Source organism: Harpia harpyja, chromosome 3, assembly GCF_026419915.1.
Source record: "Harpia harpyja isolate bHarHar1 chromosome 3, bHarHar1 primary haplotype, whole genome shotgun sequence".
NCBI classification, from domain to species: Eukaryota; Metazoa; Chordata; class Aves; order Accipitriformes; family Accipitridae; genus Harpia; species Harpia harpyja.
Genome location: NC_068942.1, coordinates 55567298 through 55588123, shown reverse-complemented (window position 1 = coordinate 55588123; position 20826 = coordinate 55567298). Strand labels below are relative to the sequence as shown.

Here is a 20826-nt window from a genome sequence, read left to right as displayed (position 1 = left end):
TCCAAGGACAGTGAGGGAGGAGATAAAATCTTTCACTTCTAATGTTCTAAATTAGTACGTAACTTGCATAACTTAGTAGTGACACAATAGTTCTTGCCCCAGGGGATATTCAGATGAGCACTTCCACACCTTATGGCTAAACCCTGAAAATGCCATCATCAAACATACAGGGAAATTCTGCCTGTTCAAATTAAAGGCTGTAAGTTAACAACATGGTACGTTCTAATGGTGATTCCTGCAAGTCATTATTGTTAACGTTTTTCAGATTGTTGAATGCTATATATTAGTGCAAACTTGACGCACTATGTCAAAAATATAACTCAAAAGTCAATGAAAAATCTCCTGCAACGTGCAGAGACAAACACAAGCAAACTCTTAATTTCTGAAATATCAATACAAAAATTGCATTTCAGTTTTTAAATTATTCTACAAAACCCATTTAAGTGAGTAATAAGGGTACTACAATAAATTCTTTCTAGCTTGGTAAATCATACCATAATTTGTTCACACACTAAATGCTGACCAAGTTCATTAAAAGCAATAATCACAAATTGCTTGGGGTTTCTATTCACTATTAACAGGGTTTAAATAAATGCCTATGAGATTTAGGAACAAAAGTTGGTTTTGAAACTTCCCTCCAAGGTTTTAATAAACTTAATGAGAGGGGGAAACTCAAAAAACCTCTAGAAACCCGAGTATTTTTCACTTGTAAATGCTGAAACACTGAAAACATACATAGTTTTGCTACTGCAAATGCTTTTTAGTCACAACTAACTAGTCCTCTTTATTCCCAATGAACTTAATATTCACACTACATTTATTATTTACCTCTGCAGCCCACATCCCTCATCACAGACATTCAGCCTTCAGATTCACAATTTTCTGCTGTGTTGATGCCAATTCTCCTGCCTTTAACCTGCTGGCAGCTCTGTATCCCCTCTCACACAGGAGGTCAGGATGAAATGAGAGCTATAACCCCACATCACTCCATAAAACAACCTAACTCCTTCACTGGACCACACAGAGCTTTTCCTTAGGGACTAAAACCCACTGATCCATGCAAATGTTCAGTGCAGCCCACCTAAATTAATGAGAAAATGGCTATTTCCCTCATTCTACATATTGCTACAGAACGTAAGGAATTAAAACATACATATTATATTGGGGCTGAAAAAGAAAACAGTTTAGAATTACAGATTTTATTATTTTAAAATCTATGTTGATTAAGTTAGGTATGTGCAAACAACCAGGGAAGAAGCAAGCACTTATGTCAACTGGTTCTTTTGTCCTCGTGTTTTTAAGTGAGCGCATCACTATAACACAGCTTTTTCATTTTTATGAGAATCAACCGCCAGCAACCTTCCCCTTCCATTAGAAGAAACCAATAGAAAATTTAGGCTATAAGAAAAGGGCTTCAATTTCAAAGAGATGGTTGGTGAGCAGTAAAGCAGAAACACAGGCCTTGATTCATTGATGTATTCACATTTCCAACAAATGCCTATTTGATAAGGCCATTTCCTCACTCAGTCAGACACAGTACAGAAAATTTCTCCTATGAGTCACTGATTTATATTAGTATTAATTATTTTACCTGTAATAAACACGCAATGTCTGGATTTCTTCTTCTAATTTTTTGCACTGTTGAAGAGCAGCCTCTTTTTCTTGTTGCAAGGCTATCAATTCTGCCTGTGAAATGATAAACATATGATAAACAATTTATTCAGAATATCCATATTGCTTTGAAAACGTAACAATCCTTTGTGTGTTCACTTCAGCCACGCTTTATTATAATTACACATATAAAGTTATACTGTTTTGCAACGCTGCCTATTTAATTCTTATGAAAAATCCTTTCTTGTTGTAGCATTGCAATGGTTTCTATTTTTTTTTCCCAGCAGAACGATGTTTTGAATGGCCTCGCTCACATATATGGTAAACTTTTTGAATGGCTAAGTTAAGACCTCTTCAGTTCAGCCAAGTGTTTATCAGCAAACATATTTCACGTCAATATAATGTTCCTATAGGGCAAAACTGTTGACCGACACACAGAGAGTGAAGCAAGGCACTCAGCCGTAAACTACTGATGCACGACTCTTGGTCTGCACATGGCCCTCCGGCTGTTAAGCGCGGCTCCTATGGTGGGAGCCACTGGCTGATGTGACGGGCAGGAGAGCTGCCGGAGAACCCGCGCCCTGAGCGGCGGCAGGCGATGAGCCAGCAGGGACTGCTGAGACCAGCACTGCCGGCTCGCTCTGGGGCCTGGGCGCGTTTTCACCCAGGATCTAGTTTATAGCGGACCAAGGGAATCCCTGAGCAATCGCTGTCATCTCCCACCTGTGAACCTTCCCGGATGTTCCCTCTCCCATTGTTTATTCACACCACCCTGTGAAGGGCTTGTGACTCACAGCCATTATGGAAATTGCAGCATGTGGCTTGTAAGTCAGGAAGGTAGCCAGCCCCGACATGGCCTTACAGTTAAAGAGGAGGTAGGAGAAATAAGTACTCAGCTATATTTAATATGGCTCTATAGCTTAATCACCATTAATTTAAAATCGTCCAGTTTCAATAGCACTGCAGGACTCCCTTGAGGGCCCAGGTACCATATAAATTATCTTAAAATCAGCGGATGAATAATTGTTGTAACAACAAATAAGACCGGGCTTGCACAGCAATTCTTTGACACATGAGCTTGAGCATTGGGCTGCTTTCCAATGTTTTTAATTCATGGAGTAAGTTATTAATTGTACAAATTGTAGAGCCCCAAACCAAGAGGCACATGTGTGAGAAACGCTGACTGCGGATTCTGCCAACTCTTCAGGACAGCGTTGCGGAAAAGTTTCTTCATAAATTAAAGACCTGTTACATGAGCTACAAACATGAAGGGAAACGCACAGAGTTCAGCCTCTAGCTCTGCCAAACTCACTGCATAATCATGAACGACTGCCTGTATGCCTCAAAATCTCTCTCCTTAAACAGAGCTCCCACTTGCTTCTGTTTCCTGTTTGTCTATTAAAACTGTAGGTCTTCAAGGCAGGTGTTTTACTGTTTACTGTCAACTCCCAGTCATCTATGGGCAATTTATTCTCCTGGTTGATTAATCATGTCCTGGATACATGGCTGACTCCTGGCAAATTTTATTAAACACCGCATTGCACAAATGCAGCTACACAACCAGTCTCTGCACCGTGCTGCTCAGTGTGTCATGTTGCACCCACGGTTTTGCATTGCCTGGGTACAGGACCCACCGCTGTAATTGCTCCTGTAACAGACATTCATAAACTTTTAACAGGAAGTTCCCTGGAAAATAAAAACCAACTTTCTTACTATACGGAGGGTTCCTTCAGCTTTGAAAGCAAAAAGCGTTAATGTTTAACCTCTGAGTGACAGTATTTTAGAGCTTCTGATACTGAAAACAATGTACTGGATGCTGGCAAGCCCTAACTCTGTCAGCAAGAGGTTAAAATCCTCTGCAGGTGAGCCTCTTGCCCACTGCTGCTTGCTGCCTTGCAAGCAGAACTCACAGAACACAAGGATGTTAGCCAAACCAAGCTATTTTCTGTAATTATACTGTTCTGTAGGTGAAACAACGTTCTTAAAAATTGGAAAACACGCTTGAATCAAAGTAGGTGGTTTGTTCTAGAGGCCAATAATTAACATCCTTGCCAATTTTCAGTGTACTGTGAAGTGTGATTGAAATGGTAGACTGAAGGAAATGTTTGCAGCTGACACACCTACTCACGGAGAGATTAACGGCTAGTCTCTTTGGAGAACTATCATAAAAAATACACCTAGTGTTCCACTTGCTTTTCAGGACAAAAGTCAGAAGGCACTACAGCCTGAAGACTCATTTATGACAGTTTTTCAGCAGAGAAAACTACACTAATTTGAGTTGGTTTGCATCTGGGTTTGCACCAGTAAAAATAACAGCAGAATCAAGTGCTTTGGATTTAACAAAAAACAGCTACAAAAAGTGAAGGAAAGAAAAGTAGACATTTGCTAACCTCCTCAGTAGCATGTAGTGGGGTTGGTACTAGGGAGCTGCATGAGACCAACAAAAATTCTAGCACAAGAGTTTTTGTGCACAGCATGCAACCATGCAACAAAATGAACCATCATTCACAGGCCTGAAGAGTGGTAAACACAAATAAATGACTCAAATATCCTTCCAAAAGAGAGATGTCTTCCTAGACATCCTAGACTAGAAGAAAGCAAGCAAAACAGTGCCCAACACAAAATTAAATTGCTAACTAAAATAATGGTGCCTGCACTACTATAAAACATTTGGAAGACTCCTATAATGTCTATTGAAATCCATCCATAGTGCACATGGCAAAAATCCTACATGAGCTCACCTCTACTAATAACAATAGCTGCTTGGGAACTTTTTAACAAAATGTTATTCCTTTGGAAAATGTCAAGCTGTGGAAATCAGAACTCTTCACAGAAATAGATCAGTTTTGATTATATTTTTTTGGAAGGTAGGGTAAAAGAAGGAGCAACAAGAAGAAAAAGAATTGCACTCAGGTTCCTCTGGTGGAGGTTTTCCCTAAAAAGGTCAATTTAGAGGTAAGGTCGGTCACCACTTTGGTACAGGGGTCACCCTCAGTGAAGTTCCTGTTTAACCGTGAAAGGGTATTCTGATCACTGGGATATGGTCTCTTTCTCACAATTTTGTTTTGCGCACAAGTTCCTGCACTTTCATATTTGGTTTAACGTGGATAGATCCTTACCCCTTCTTTGTCCCCCCCCCCCCGCACTTTCCTGTAAAAGAGAATTCTCGTTTCTACACTTTTCCCATTTTGCATTTTAGCAAAGTTACTTGTTGAAAATTTAAATTTTCCAATTAAATCTAAAAGCTAATTGCTACCTATCAAACTTAAAATAGCCAATCTTGACTAAGAAAATATCATTACTGATCCTTTTGCTGTTGCTTTTGTTTCAAAATATTTAAATGAACAATGCTATGTGCTTTGTTAACCCAAAGGCTGGAAAAACACAAGACTTAAGCAAAGGAAAACAGTGTAAAACTAGTTTTTATCTTTTCCTAATTCCTCTAGGGCAAACATGAGCACCCTCAACTCTAATCTAAATTGAAAGAAGAAAGAATACACAGCATCCTATGCTGTCAGGTTCCCTGTGGGTGAGAGATGGTTTTTATAATGCTTTCCAACATCCAACAGAAGGAAAAAAACATTCAATGAACTCGAGTAACAAAGCTTCATAGCTTTATCTTTTTACTGATTTTTTTTTTCTCATGTATTTATAGAGAGCATATATATTTCCACCTATGTATATTTATGGAGAAGATATATTTCTCCTTCCTTACATAGGCTAAACAAACAACCTTTTCTGTTACCTCTCAGTAAGCAGGCTCTCCATTCTGATCAATTCAAACCCATCTCTCATCAGTACTTTGCTAGCAATAGGTCCTAACTCCAGTGGAAACACCTTACCTGATACATTCTTGCATCCATTTTGCTCACAGTCACACTCTGGTTCCTGTCTGTTCTCCTGCCCACTGGTATTACCTGGCTAACAGTAGAAATTCTTATTCACCCTGAAACGATGTTACCTTACACTTGGTACCACTGAATTCCACCCCACTGCTTTTATTTTTCCAGGACTTGAGGCCATTCCAATCTTTCTGCAAGATAGCTTGAACTTGCTTTGTATCAATAATATCTCCACTTTGTATTAATAACATATCCCAGCTCTGCGTCATCAACCAATTTCGTCGGTACGCTGTTGCTCTTCATGCCAAAGGTTCTCAAAGACAGCATTAAAGAAAACTGGTTCAGCACCAATTGGTGAGAAATTGGAGAGAAATTCCACTAGTGAAATCCTTGGACCTTAACGCTTCTCCTTTCAAAGCTGTTTGCTGTTGCCTTCCTGCTAACTAGTTCCTTATTGCCTTTGACTAATCCCTCATCTCTTTCATGGGTACATGACATTTTGCAGACAGACATGAGCTCAACATGCCCATCCTTCCAAACAAGAGATGCTAGGTGAACCCAGTTAACAGCAAGCAGCATTTCCCACATTAAGCTTGTGCCTGCTTGTAAAATAATAATATACACATTCTCCACCATAATTAATAATTTTCCATATGGCACCACATATAAGCTTATGTGTCAGCTTATATTTAACAAGTTTCATTGTCTAAATAACCAGTTATCACACCAAAGAAGAATTCTTGCATGATCTTACTTGGGTGAAAGTTGTACTTCAATCCATTGTTGATGGATCCATGCTTTAAAAACATTTTCCTTCCAAATTTACTCTGAAGCCTCACAAAAAAGACTAACTGGTCTACAATTATCAGAATTATGTTTTTTGCCCTTCTGAATACAGATGCTGCCTCTGCTAATTCCTTGTCATATTACACCGTACTCAGCCTCATAGGATTTATTAAAGAACTTTACTATCATTCCTGCAATTTCAGGTACCAGCTCTTTCAGAATTCGGGATAGAAACCATCCATTATCCCAATCTGAGCACAATAATCTATTGAACAGCTATGATGTACTCCATTTCCATACATTCACTTTTCTTAACCCCTGTCCTCATAGTTGACATCATCATTGCCCAATGCTAAGAGAAAAAAAAATAACATCACACACTTTTGGACCTAATCCGGATTATCCTTGATCTCCATGCCATGCTCAGAGCGGTGGCACATTTCCTCTTTCCTTGTTTTCATTTCAGTCGTTCCACTATTGTTCGTTCTAATTTCCTTTCCAAGGGCCGATTTAGCTTATAGCTAAATAGCTCTGGCAATTTTCATTTGTCTCTATATCTCCTGTTTTCTAAGACGTAACTTTCTTGCTTAATAAGTATTCTTCTTGTAGAAGACTTATTCTTACTTTATTCTTATTGAGATTATAATTAACCCAATTAGAACTGACACCCTTCCCACCCAAAGCATTTTCCCCCAGCTTGACTGAGATATCTGTCAACGTGCAAGTATTCCTTAACTCGGTAATAGTTGCTATCAACAGCTTGCTTTCTACTGATCCAGGATATTCCTATGAATTAGAAGAAGGCTGGATGAGAAGTCTGGAGAGTCTCAAAGGTCATTTCTGCAATTTATGGACTCAACCATTTACACTCAGTAGAGCTGTATAATGGGGAAAGATGGCAATAAGATGTCTTTCTGCTCCTTTGGTCCTATGTTATCTGGCGTCTGAAATGGAATCTAGCCACAAACACACAACTGAGAATTGCTACCATTTCTCATAGGACAGAAGTATGTTTCTGCTGATATTAGCAGGCTAGCTGGACAGTAAGAGGTCAGGTGTCTTCTCAGGGCAGCAGGAGACTGGGAGGGAGAACAAAGGTTTCTTTCATTCTGAATTAGAATGAATAAGCAAGAAAAAAAAATCTGGAAAAATGTTTTCAAACCATTGAAGAATTATTTTTATTTTACACTATTTTTAACGCTTTTACATTTTACACATCATCTCAATAAGAGGAGTGCGTACTGCGTGATAGAGCAGGTCATGTTGTGACACATTATGACATCCAACTTCTAACCATTCTGTTATTTTTACATTAGCAGCTGCTACTTAGTGCAGATTACAACAGCTCATCTTAGTTTCTATATCAAAGTGTCAACATATCAAACTGTTCCACCAACAACAGAAGCAGGTGACACATTGATCTAGAAAAGAATATAAGCACTTGTCTTATTAATTAGGGGATCAGAGGTTTTCAGGGTCAAGAAAAAGACTCCAGCTAACAGGAAGGGACTGAAAACGCCTAGCACTCTAGTAATACACTAAGTGATCTCCTTGTTTTTTAAATCACAGGGCTAACGTGTCAAACTGTTTACAGTATTACAATACAAACAGGGGACACGTTGACCTAGAAAATTAGATAAAATGTTTCAACTTCCATTTAAGTATCAGCTGTCCTTGACGATTTTAAAAATGAAAAGTGAAAATTAGAACTGTACTGTAGCAATGTTATAAATTATTGACACATCATGAAACACATAATTAACAATAATAAATCCAAATTTAAAATATAAAATTAAAACTTCAAGTGGAATTTTTGAAGTTTGAAATGTAGTTTCAAATATTCACCAAATAACACTTCTGGGAGATAAAATGGAGTTGGAAAAGTTTGGAATACTAACTGAAATCATTAGAAGTGCATGAAAAGTTATTTCTCAACACATCGTTTTCTAATGGAAATAGTTTTTACTAAACCTATCTTTACTTAGAGTAAATCAAGCAACTGTATTACTGATCCCTGATGGATCTGCACTGCTGTGGAGGATCAGTACAGCTAGAAAAACTACCCCGAAGAACCTACCCTGAGGGTTGTTTTTGTGTGTGAATTTCAGGGTAACAGTGGCGGTGGTGGGAACTCTAACAGCCTTTAAGCTACAGCTTCCCCCAACACACCACCACAACCACACCCGGGTTGACATTCCCTCTGGGCACAAAGGAATGGGATCTCAACAGTAAACATGACCTTTATGAGTTTGCATCAGGATCAAACAATTAACCATAATAAGATTTTACTCTACAATCTAATGCTATTGTTGGTCAGAATAAATATCAGTTAATGAAACTTTTTTTTTTTTTTAATAAAAAGCATTGTTTCACTGGAACAATAATGCCCTGTGAAAATGCATTGGTTTAGATGGAAATATTTCTGAGGAATGTCAGGCAGAATTTCTGACAGAATAGAGAACCCCTCCCCAGCCATGTGATTAGGTTATTAGTTTTAGATGCAGAAACCTAATGTTAAGTCCCAGTCTCTTGCGTTAACTCATTCTGGACATGGCAGACTCCCAACAGCGAGAATACTTCCCTGCTCTAAAGTCATGTGAATTACCCATGTTTCTGGTGACTTCCATTGGTCTATGTCCTCTCTCTGTGACTGGCACAAATAATTTTTTATTAAAATGCTAAGTATGCGAAAAGCAGATCCAGACAGAAGATGCATCATGGGAAAGGAGACTAACTCCACAGCCCAGCCATCAAAATGTTTGAGGGTGCCCAACTTGGATCAGGGAGCTGAAGTCAGGGTTTTCACATATAGGATGCAAATGCATCAACAATGGCTTTTTAGCATGTATAGGTGCATCTTTTTCAGTTACTTTACAAAGAATGTCTTAATGTTTTCTCTTATTGGAATTAAAAATGGTAATCCCATAATCTTGCTTTTATTCCAAAATGGAATTGTCATTTTCAAGAAGTGTTGTGCTGCAAGTCTACCTAATGCCACCTTCCCCAACTCAGTCTTTATGCTATCCCTGACTTACTATTTTTAGGGAGCTTTTCAGAAGACTTGTAAAAGATGTCGCTATCTGAGGTCCAGACTCTTGTCTTCATCACAACAACAAATTCCCCAGGAAGAATACATGATCATACCATATGAATATTGCTTATATGGTCATTAATTTCTGAGAAATCCTGTTGTGACTGCTACGACAGCAACAGACCACAACAAATATGCAGATTATGCAATCAGGGGGAAAAAAAAAAATCACCAAATAGCCTTTTACTGCTCTGTCAAAGAAAATGAAAGCATCCAACAGCATTTTTGCCCAGAATAGGTACATATCTGGTTCATTTTATTACAAAAAGAGCAAACTTAATATCTACTAATTATCTTAAAGCAATACCAGCTGAACCATTATGCCTGAGATGTGAATGCCTCACTGTTGTACTGCATGGTCACATCACACTGGGAAGTGCACTGTACCAGCAGATTTTGACAAGCAGTTTACTCTTTCACCTAATGATGTGCCCAAATGAGCATATATTACGGGCAGATTCAGTCCGTTATCACACTATGCAAGAAAGTGTCTATATGAAATGCTCATGATATTTTTCAGTGAGAATTAAGAATTTGCTCATCTAACCTCAGATACGATGTTGATACAAAGTTTCTTCATCATCTGCAGTATTATTTTGTAATATCCTACACTTCTTCCAAGCAATATATGGTATATTGAAATTGTAGGAGAAATTAGCTATTCAAAGGACAATCCAAGGCATGTGATGAGTATGTGAGACTAATACATGGAACCATTTTATTGTAAAGAATGATTCATGGAGTGAGGAAGATTAATTTGGAATTCTGCCCCTGAGAGGTTGACCCAAAACTGTAATTGACTTCCCAGGGCCAAGATTTCATTTATGGTTTCCATTTGTTTGAGTACATAGCTAAAAACCCCAGAGATACCATCATACATGCCTACTATGTGCATACGGATAACCACCTACAGATACCGCAAAGGTTATTTCAGGTAAGATATAACCTTAGTGACAACAAAAAGATTCCTGAAAACTTTCAAGGATGACAGCTCTAAAATACACATTCATAACTGCATTGGGCTTTGCACGTAAATAATGTCATGTGCAGAGATGCTGACCTTTTAGTAGGAGGGATTTTATTAAGAACACAAGTTGGAGGTGCTTTAAAACAGCAAGTAGTTAGGGCTCCATATATAGATAGGTAGATACTTTAGACACTATTAAACCATGATGCACACGGTGAAAAGAAAATCAAAAGAAAACAAATGAAGACTTTGTTTTCATAGAGAAGTAAAAAGCCACTCACAACAGTTATTTCTGCATAGTAGCTATGGCTTTAGAATCTATATGAAAATAACAAAAGTTAATTCCTTTACTTCTCATATTAAAGACTGCTTTCAGCTGTGGGCATGTGGAAAGGGCACATTTCTCCATGTTCTGTAATTCAGGTTTGGCCTTGGTGACATCACAGACTTCATTTCTGATCTAAAAATTAGCTGGAAAAATGCAGTTTCAAATAAGTAATGGAAAGACATCAGCAATACAGAGAAACTTATCTGAAGGGAAAATAAAGCACATTGTTTTGGGCATGGTGTATACTGTTTATCTGAGGAAGCCTTCTTATGTCCCCCTTCACAGCTGCATAGGTAACTGGACTAGAAAACAGACACCTCCCTTCTAAGGCAGACCAGGTTATCAAATATAAGCTTAAAACAAAGAAGAAAAAACCTCTCTGATCTACTTTAATAACAGACATGTTTCCCTCAACTGTGAGAGACCTGACTTGCTTCACATGCACCACGAAGACTATTACACTTTGTAACAAACTTCACTGGCAACGTCCTTAGGGGAAATCAAGAAGGAAACAACCACGTAGGCTGGAGTGAGCTGAAGAAGCCTTCCACGTGGTGTCTGAGACCTACTGGCAGATTACTCTGGGAAAGCTTCAAATGTCAGCACCCACGATAAATCCGTTGTCCACGCAAATGACTTTGGCCACTTACGATATCAAGTCAGTATCTGCCACAAACAGCAAGTTGTCAGCACAGGAACCAAAAGGTAGTGTTGTAATGTTGTCTCAGAAGCTTTGCGGAAACAAAGACCCTATTCAATAAAAACAACGTTCCCCTCAGCCCCAAAAGTGTCCTATCCAGTTCAGGGCGGAACTGAACTGGCAGAAGAACAGAAGAAAGTTTGTGTTACAGCCAGACATGTTTTACCTGTGCTGCAGCCAGAAACTGTGTGCTTTCAGGGCTCTCTGTCTGGTACATTTTCAGGATCTGCTAACAGACCCCAAACTGACCACAGCAGTCACCTCTCTATTGCTAAAAAGAACCAGCCAGAAACTATGCTCCAGCCTTGAGATCTACTGGCATGACCTGCCTTGTGTTACCATGTCAAAAGCTCTCTTCTGTTCACCCCTAAAAGGAAGGGCTGCTAACACCGGATTGTCAAAGGGGAATAGGCCCTGGTACATAGTATCATTCAAAGGCATTGTCTGGGAGAGCAGGTTAAAACCGTGCCAGGGAACTTTCTAACAAAAAGCATAGATGATTGCATGTCACTGTGCAAGCCCATGCCTTGATCCTATTTTAGTTACTAGAGTAGGCACAGGTAATTGGTCTTGTCAACTAATAAGGGCTTAATAAACTTGACCAAGACTGATAAACCTGACATATATGAGTTTGGCTGACAATTTGCTTCTCCCACTCCCATTAGGCTGGTGAGGCATTCTTGACTGTTCAACAGGTGTCACCCACAGCTCCACTCCAAGGATGCAGGAGTAATTCTTGCTGGGGTAAATCTTTCTAAACTTACTTCACTACTCAACCTCTATTGCAGATCCCCATTATTGTAAAGTCCTTGGCTTTGACCTTTGACCAGTCATTGACCATGCCCTTCCATTCCCGGTTGGACTTGGTTACCCTGTGGCTTCTCTGTTATGAGACATTCACTTATTACAGTTCCTTACCCCTGATTTCAGCGTGATGCCAGTCCAACTGAGACAACCTAGTCCAACTGAGACACTCTGCAACATTTCACAAGTCTCTTTTCCTTAGGAAAATATGTACGTTGAAATAACTCGTGCTTCATAAAAGGAGCAGAAAAAAGCATGCAAGGCAGTAACTTGAGCAAAAAAGGAGTGAACAATTTACGCTCCAAAGCTTATAACTGATGCTAAGTGATAATATACTCCAAATTATAACCTTTCATGCAAAGAGACAGAATGACTGTTGCCTCTTGACAAACAGTACTTCTGCAGAAGGCAGCAGTGTCTAATCCCACTATCAGAATTAAACTACAGATCTTGCATAAAAGCCATGAGTCTGTACAGGATTATAAAAATGAATTGTCCCAATCACTTCAGTGGGAATGCTTCAGTCCATAACTCTTCCAGGATTTGGAAGGAAAGGCAGAGAAGAGCTTGAGTTAATATTTACTACTTCACCTTGTGGTCTTCACCTTACGGAAAATGAATTACTAGCAGGTATACACACTCAAATTTATCTGATATTTTCATACACACAGAAACTCAGAATCAAAGTGCTGAGTTCAACAGCAACTGTTACACTTAAGAAAAGAATAAATCATTATTGAATAAATGTATCCGTTAGCAGGAAAATTGGGAATAAGAAAGAATCCACGAGTATATGCCTCACACTGACATGTCCACACCTTAACTACCAAGATGTTCTCAAACCAACTTTGAACCTGGCAAGCCTGTTAGTACTTCTCCTTTGATATCTGAAGTTCTCATCAGACAATGCAGCAAGACAACTTGGGCTCTTTCTCCAGCTGGATTAAAGTTGTGCCTAGCACTTTGGGGAAAAAAGACAAAGCTTCATGCCTGCTCCCAAGGCTGGCTGCAGGCTTCACTACCTTGAGCCACTTGTGCAACTGGGTGACTGTGAGTTTCTAAGATGCTGTGAACAAGCTACTGTCACGTCTCCTGTGATGAGAGGATCCTCAACAGATAATTTAAAACAGTTTCACTTTCAATCTGGGCAATTCTAGATTTGTAAAAGGGATCAATTATACTGAGTCTGAATAGCTGGTACTGGTTTTGACCAGAACAACTCCCTGAATCTTGCTTTCTCCACAGTCCTACTGCAATGCTTTCCACCCAAGTAGAACTCGGACTTAGGATTTAAAATGAAAGTAAGAAAAGCGAATAGAGGCGATCGTGAGAACACGCATTTAAGTCTTTATAGGAACCATCTGTCTTGATGGAAAAAGTACAGGAAAGGATTCAATAGACAGCACCTTCCTATTGAATCAGTAGGGGATGGGCACCCCATGGACTTTTATGGACACTATACTGTTGGATGAGATCTGTTGATATAGATGAGTTACCTTCACTCAGGATTCAAAAGCATATTCTGATACTAAAGCTTTCTGGTCCTTTCTGCTAAAAATCTATTTACTAGATTTTATATGAGGTAATCACATTTCCCCCTACTGCATATCTATTTGATTAGATTCTATTAGATCTCTGCCTTGGGCAAAAGCATTATTTCCACTTCGTACCTACGTTTTGGTGCATAGTTGCAGGAGTTGTCCAAATTTCTGTTGCAACTCACTCAGATTCAACTACATTTCAACTGGAAAAAAAGCTAGTTGCTGCATATCTGATAATTCTTGTAATCTTCAGAGGAAGGAAGAGGAAGGGAAGGGAATGAGAAGAGTGATACATTACCCACAGGCATTTTTCTTGAAAATCATAACTTGCAAAATGAAACAAAATAACCCACTGAAAAGATAAACATTTTTGTCAACTATCAAATGCTCCAGCAATTTTCCACAGTATAATCTAATGCAGGTGTTTTTTTCCTCTTATTTGTGCAAGACAAAAGAAACCATTTCAATCACCAAAGATTGTTGTGTACAAAAATCATGTCCTGATAAACCCAGACAGTAAACACTTCTCTACGTTACTATCTCACAGCTAGAATTTTAGCCAATGCTTTGGTTTTATTTGTTCAAAGCATATCTTATACTTTTTCACTGCACCTATTATACATTTCTTCACTTGAACACCTGTTGAACTAAACTTGTCTTGCTAGAATATTTTTAATTATGCAATCTGTATTCTGTCAATGGCAAGCACTTGGGTAGAATTTCTTATATACCTTTCAACATACCCAGCAGGCAATTAAGAACTCAGTGTACAGAAATATTTGCCAACAGAAATGTTAGTGAGACAAGTTTAATCAAGTGATCTTGACTAACTTTTAGCAAAGAATCACAATTTTTTCATCATCAGTTTACCGCTTCAAAATACCACTTTAAATGCTATTTCTTAGAAATTTTTATTGACTCAGTCATTCACACAATCTGCAATACATGCCTGACTTGCATAATACTTCAGGCAATAGTTCCATTAATACTTGAACACTTTCTTTTCACGGGTAGCATAATGAATGCCAAATTTGTCTCCAGCTTTTAAGAAAATTCGGTTTTGCAGGGAAAATCCTGACCCATTGAAGCCAACAGAAGTTCACTGTTGACTTCAATGGGATTAACATTTCCCTGTATTTGTATACATGCATTCTCTCTATTTAGTGATGAGTATTCCAATTATATGTGTGCTGTACCCAAGGATAACACACAGAATAAGTCTAATTAAGAGAAATGTCTTTGACTACGTGTTTGCTGACTGATATTATAAATGTAGATATTTAGACAAGCTTTGTGCAGGACCCTCTCCGATTCTGTAATGCTAAAATGCTGAGATATTTGTGCAGTGCAAGGTGCCACCTGGCATTTACTTTTAAACTGACCAACGTATGCAGGTTTCAACAGAGGAAGGAAAAAACACCGTCTGTGCAACAAATTTTGTGAAGGATCTGAACAGCAGTAATAGAATTCTTCAAATAACCACCACTTTCAGAATGATGACACCTTTTTTGGAAAGGGGTGTGGGGCTATTAAACTCATACACAAATGGGGAAACCCATTACTTTCTTTTGCAGGCTGCTGGATTGGCAGCCCTATTGCATAGGCATGCTGCTGCGGATTGTAGCTGTTGTATGAAACTCCACAAAATGCTTTTGATCCATTTTATCTTGCAACTTAGCAAAGAAATGTTGCAATAAGAAACACCAACAAAGATCTGAAAAACTTAAGCTCTGGATTACCATATTGTGTTCTCCTGCTATTCAATGTGTCAGACAAAGGCAGTGGTGTTCAAAGTAGAAAAAGAAAAAGAAAAAAGAAACTGGTCACAGAAAGTGCAGAGCACAAAGTAAATAATATTCCTCCACATCCCTACTCTTTCATAGATTTGTTGTTAAAAGAGTTGCAGCAATTAGGCTTTTGTTAATTACCAGCTGTTGAAACAGATGTGTTGACTGTCCTTATTAGCCAACAGCTGGGACAGGAGAACAATTGATGCTGTCTAAAACCAACAGCCAGCTGCTTTGCAGTAATTATCTCCTATCGATAATACAGGTGATAAAGGCAGCAAAAAGATTATGAGCTTCAATAACCAAGGTACTGTTATTGAATATCACTGGAATTTATGGTTAATTTTAGAAAATGAGTAGAACAATAAGTTGCTACGTCTGCTTCCTATCTGCATTGTGTCAAGGTCAAGCAATATGCAAATAATAGGGAAAATACAATTAGAAAAGAAACCCACAAGTTTGGTTTGGATTTTTTTTTTCTTAACCCTCTTGCTATACTGCAAATGCCTTGCTGATCTTTAAGGAATGCTTTCTCTTTCAGGTGACTATGACTAGATGTTATTCATCATTAACTGAGTTTCCCCATACGCCTTCCCTTGCATTCAAATTTACCATAAATGACTTTTTGGAATGTGCAGATGGCTATTCCTACCTGTTGGAAATTTTATTATACAATATGTAATAAGATATGATAAACAAATAATTAAAGAGGGGGGCCATCCCTCTAAAGAGTTCGGTTCTAGTCTCAGGCATGCAATCAATTCTCAAGGAAATTCACTTCACTTCTTGGAATTCAGTTTCCCAAGTGCTAAAATGGGAGAACTATGTTTATCTTGATTGATCACTTTGTGATTGATGACTTTAACATACTATTTAAATGCAAAGTAATGCTTGCATAATACATTACTGTAACAGGAAAAAAAAATGCATGCCTTTGTATTATTGATATACGTCAAAGGTTTTAAAATGAATAGTTCTTTTAGAAGCATAGGGTCTGACTTCCACGAATGGGGCCTACAAGCATAACTGCTAATATCTGCATGGAATATATCAGCATAGGTAGTCGGATGGTTTATATTTACTTTTGCTCCTGCTTTGATTTGTATTTTCTCATCTCCATACCCTATTAAAGTGCATTAAAAGAAAAGCAAAGCAGAGATTTTAAACCATTTCTATTAGCTGCTCAGTTCATCTCAAGCCAACAAAAGACATGTCTACAAGAATCTACAATCATGTCTGTTCACTAATTAGTCTGCACTTAAAGACACTGCCTTACTGAAAACAAGGATTAAGGCTAGTTGAATACTCTCCCTTTTATAGACCTCCCTTATGTCTCTGTTGGGTCATCATAAGCAGCTTGTTCTCTGAGCTTTAAGTAGGGAAGCTTGACAATCAGTTCTGGGCTCCTCAGTAGGCACTGGGACAATTAACAGGAGCTACCAACATTTTAAGGGACATGTAAAGAAATCAACTAGCCAAAAAGTTTCAACAACAGGGATGGGTAAAAATGTATCATACTCCCACAGCAGCTATGTTTTAAGAAATATACACTGCAGGATACATTATTTTTTATTTTGAAATAAAGCAAAACAATGTAATTCTCTGTTCCCACTTCAAAAGAAAAAAACACCTCTTTATAGCAAGAAAATTGACATGGATCCTTGTACACACATCCTCACATCTATTAACAGGAATCCACAGCATGCTATAAAAGAAACAAGAGAACTTGAGCCTAGTTGTCATTTTTCTACTTTTGGAAGAACGCTAAAAAAGATGGGAAAAGGAAAGGAGAAGTAATGGTTTTAAGCAACGGCTTTTCATATGCTTTTCATTCTTTCCTTATTTCTCCAGCTGCTTCTCTCTACCCTTGCAGTGTTTTCAGGCTGTTACACTCGGTTTTCCCCTGGAAGGCAAAAACTTGGCTCTTTGCCTTTTGTTTGTCATCCATGAATGAGTTGGGGGGGGGGGTGGCGGCTTGGGGAGAGGGGGAAAGTGGTTTAGTTTTGGTCCCACTCTGCTTTGGTCTACCAACGGAAAGTTAACATTTAGACTGTGCCAATGAGGAACTAATTTGAGCAGTGGACAGTACAGGGCTCCTCTGCCTTAGGAAGAGATCTGAAGAAAGGTTTGTATCCAGTGTGGAAAGATATTAACGAAATTCAGGATAGAAATCAGAAAATTCTTCAGAGCTGGTGTTCTGCATGGGTTTCTGTGGCAGAAACTACCCCAAAACAAGCAGGAACTTGAAGCCTCGAAGAAGAAAATGACGGTGAACATTGTTTCACCTCTGCCAAGACATGCTCTAGGAAACTTTCAAACTGCAAGGGCCTCCTCTGCCTAAATCCTGCAGTTGGGATGACCAGTTAAAGCCTGTGAATTAGTCACAACTGGAAGTGTATCTCTGGAGAATTAACCACCAGCCCCTACTCTAAGAGCAGAAAAGCACCCCAGGGTGTGTGCTGCGTGGCCACTGGCACGCTGTCAGAGAGCTGAAAGCACCTGAACTTTGGTCTCGTGTCTTGCAACAGTCTCAGTCTGGTAACACACAGCTTCACCAGACTCACCATCTAATTACAGCAACACTTCCCAGTTGAAAAACAGACCCAACAAGATCTGAATTAACACATGAATCAGACACATTCTGTCTGCTGAGCCCCTCGTGAACCTCTACTGCACCAGGGCCACAGCAAATCTGTCCCAGTGAATTTAATCCAATATATTGCAAAGTCTTGGTATCTATCTTGCTAACAAAACCTACCATACATAACCTGGAACCAACACACAGTGCATTTCCCTTTGTATTTTGTTTTCAAATAAAACATCTAGAGACAACACAGGCCAGTTCCCTGAGAATGTAAAGTTAAAGACTGCTGCCTGAAAAAAAACTTTTCTGATATCTCATAAAATCTTTGTAAATGTGACAATCAAGCGCTCAAGAAAATTCACCTGGCAACAGCTGCATTGAAACGAAGTTACTGCAGCAACAAGTAACGTCACGGTGTTAATAATTGACATGGAAAGAATGAAAAGGTGAGCAAGGGATAAAGAGGACAAAGGAAAGATTTCAGTATAAACTTCTGCTGGTAAGTAATCAATCAAAATTAACATTGAAAGAGTCAGTATGAACATTATATTGAAAACTGAAGCGAGCGTGATATGTTGGACTGCTGAATGGGGCTTGTAAAACTCCATTTTCTGCAGCCTGATTTGCAAAATTTGACAAACAAATCCCCCGCTGATTTGAATCTACTTTCATTCAATTCCCCCAAGAAACTAAAGCAAATGCAGTAACAGTGGCTTCTCATGTTTGCTGTATGCAGGAAAAGCACCCTGCAATTCCTGGTTCTGCAGGTTAAGGCAGGAATTAGCAATGCAGTGGTAATGAATGAGTTTCTTGATTTACATAATCTAACAAAAGACCACACCCCTTGGAGGGAGGAACTACATCCTAGAGACACTGTTTAGAAGAAGCTGTTTCAGACGACTAAATTATCAACAGCCTCTGGTGAAATGGACTGCTATCTTAATATTCACCACTACTACTGCTAGACATCAAAGCAGCAGGAAAAACTTTCGAGAATACAAGTTAAAGTTAAATATTAAGAAATCAAGATTTTTTCCTCAAATCATGTTTTTTCTGTATTCCATAATGTGACAGATTTTTGATTTTTATATTAAAAACTATAAATTATCACTGTTTTATTTATACCAGTATTGCTTTGCCCTTTGCCCAGAATCCTGGCAGCTGGTAAAATGTAACTGTTTTCTACAAAAGATACTCCCTAAATTTAATTCAAGTATCAGAGTTAATAAAATTAATAACTCATACAGAAAAATCAAATACTCCAAAAAAGTGTACTCAAAAAATTAAGGAATTTGCAAGTTCAGCCCCCAAAGATACTGTTTTTCAGTGAAGTTGGTAGCCTGTCTTGGTTTATGATTTGTGAAGATACACTGCACTCCCACCATTTCTCAAAGATGGAAATCCAGCTATGCTGCACCTCTTGAGGGGAAAGAAAGTACTAATTCATAACAGCTCTTAGGGATATATTAACAGCAGCTGAATGGAGACACCATCAATAGGCCACGGTTTTCCAGAATATCAAATAAAACCTAGGAAAGAGTTAGTGATAACTTATGAAATGTAAATAACTAAAGATGAACTGTGACTGTCGAAATTATGTTATAGGAATATTTACAGTTCACTGGACTTAATTACATAGGGCCCAATGCTGCTTCAACTGAAGTCAGTAAAAGTTGTCACAGTAAGTTCAGTAGGGGTGAGGGGTTTCTTTCTGGTCTACTCACTAACAAGTTGTCACTGTTGGCAAGAATTAATGAACTTCTTATTTCCTACAAAGATTAATTAATTTTTCAGGCTTCAAGAAACTGATGCTTCTACACTCAGAGAAGCATTATTTAATACTCAGACTGTGTGCTGAGGCTTCACGGTGTGACGCAAATTTAAAATACAACATATTATAAAACTTAGATTTCTTTTTAATTTACTGCACTGTGGTATTCTGAAAAATTCTGAGAACTTCATCCAGCATCTAGGTGATATATAACCTTTTGCAAAAAGTCTTACTTTTTACATCAAGCAGACTGCAGTTGAACTGCCAGTTTCTCTGAAAATAGGGCCTTTTATGTATATATATATGTATATATAAAAATTTCTATCTCTCCTAGATAAACTGCTAGCTCAGAGTCCATAATCAGCAATGGTTTTTCAACTCTAAGTAACCACGCCTTTGACTGAGTTACTACCAAACCCCTTTGCTTGTCCTACTCTCTTCAAAAATCTTTATTTTACAGATTATTATTTTTAAGGATTTTTTTGTAACCCTCCTTATATTATATTTTGGAGAGCTATGATCAGAATAATTGCTTCCTAGTAACTACAAATATCATCACCATTATCGTAATTTAGCATTTAGGTTGAAATATTTGTTGCTACAAACACTGAAACTAACTGCTGGTATCTACAATAAACTTCACAGCTCAGTAAAAAACCACAGTAAATAAATATTGATTGACAAATTCAAAGTATATTTGATAATAAAAGTATCTTGCTATTTAATTATTACTGCACTGAACCAAATTATTATTTTTAAAAAATATAACTTTTCAAAAGTTTGTAAAAAAATACAGTAATTTAAACTAAGCATTCATAATCTTTCCTACAGCATATTTGTAACATACATATTTGCAGTTACTATTCCACAGGAAGAAAAATAAGTAACACTACTAAGGAACAAAGATTAAATCAAGAATATTGACTAGAAAAATCTCCTATGCCAACACACATTTTAGGAATTTAATTTTATGAATAACATTTTGTTAATAAGGTAAGTAATGGCTTTACACTT

At 38.1% G+C, this 20826-nt stretch overlaps 1 protein-coding gene across 3 annotated transcripts in view; it reads right to left on the bottom strand.

Moving 5' to 3' along the window:
- Positions 1-20826, bottom strand: part of MIPOL1 (mirror-image polydactyly 1) — a 197533-nt gene that overhangs the window by 49186 nt on the left and 127521 nt on the right. For all 3 annotated transcript variants that reach the window (XM_052782649.1, XM_052782648.1, XM_052782647.1), the window contains one exon: positions 1592-1686. In XM_052782649.1, the coding sequence (XP_052638609.1) occupies positions 1592-1686 (95 nt within the window). The remainder of the gene's footprint in view (positions 1-1591; positions 1687-20826) is intronic.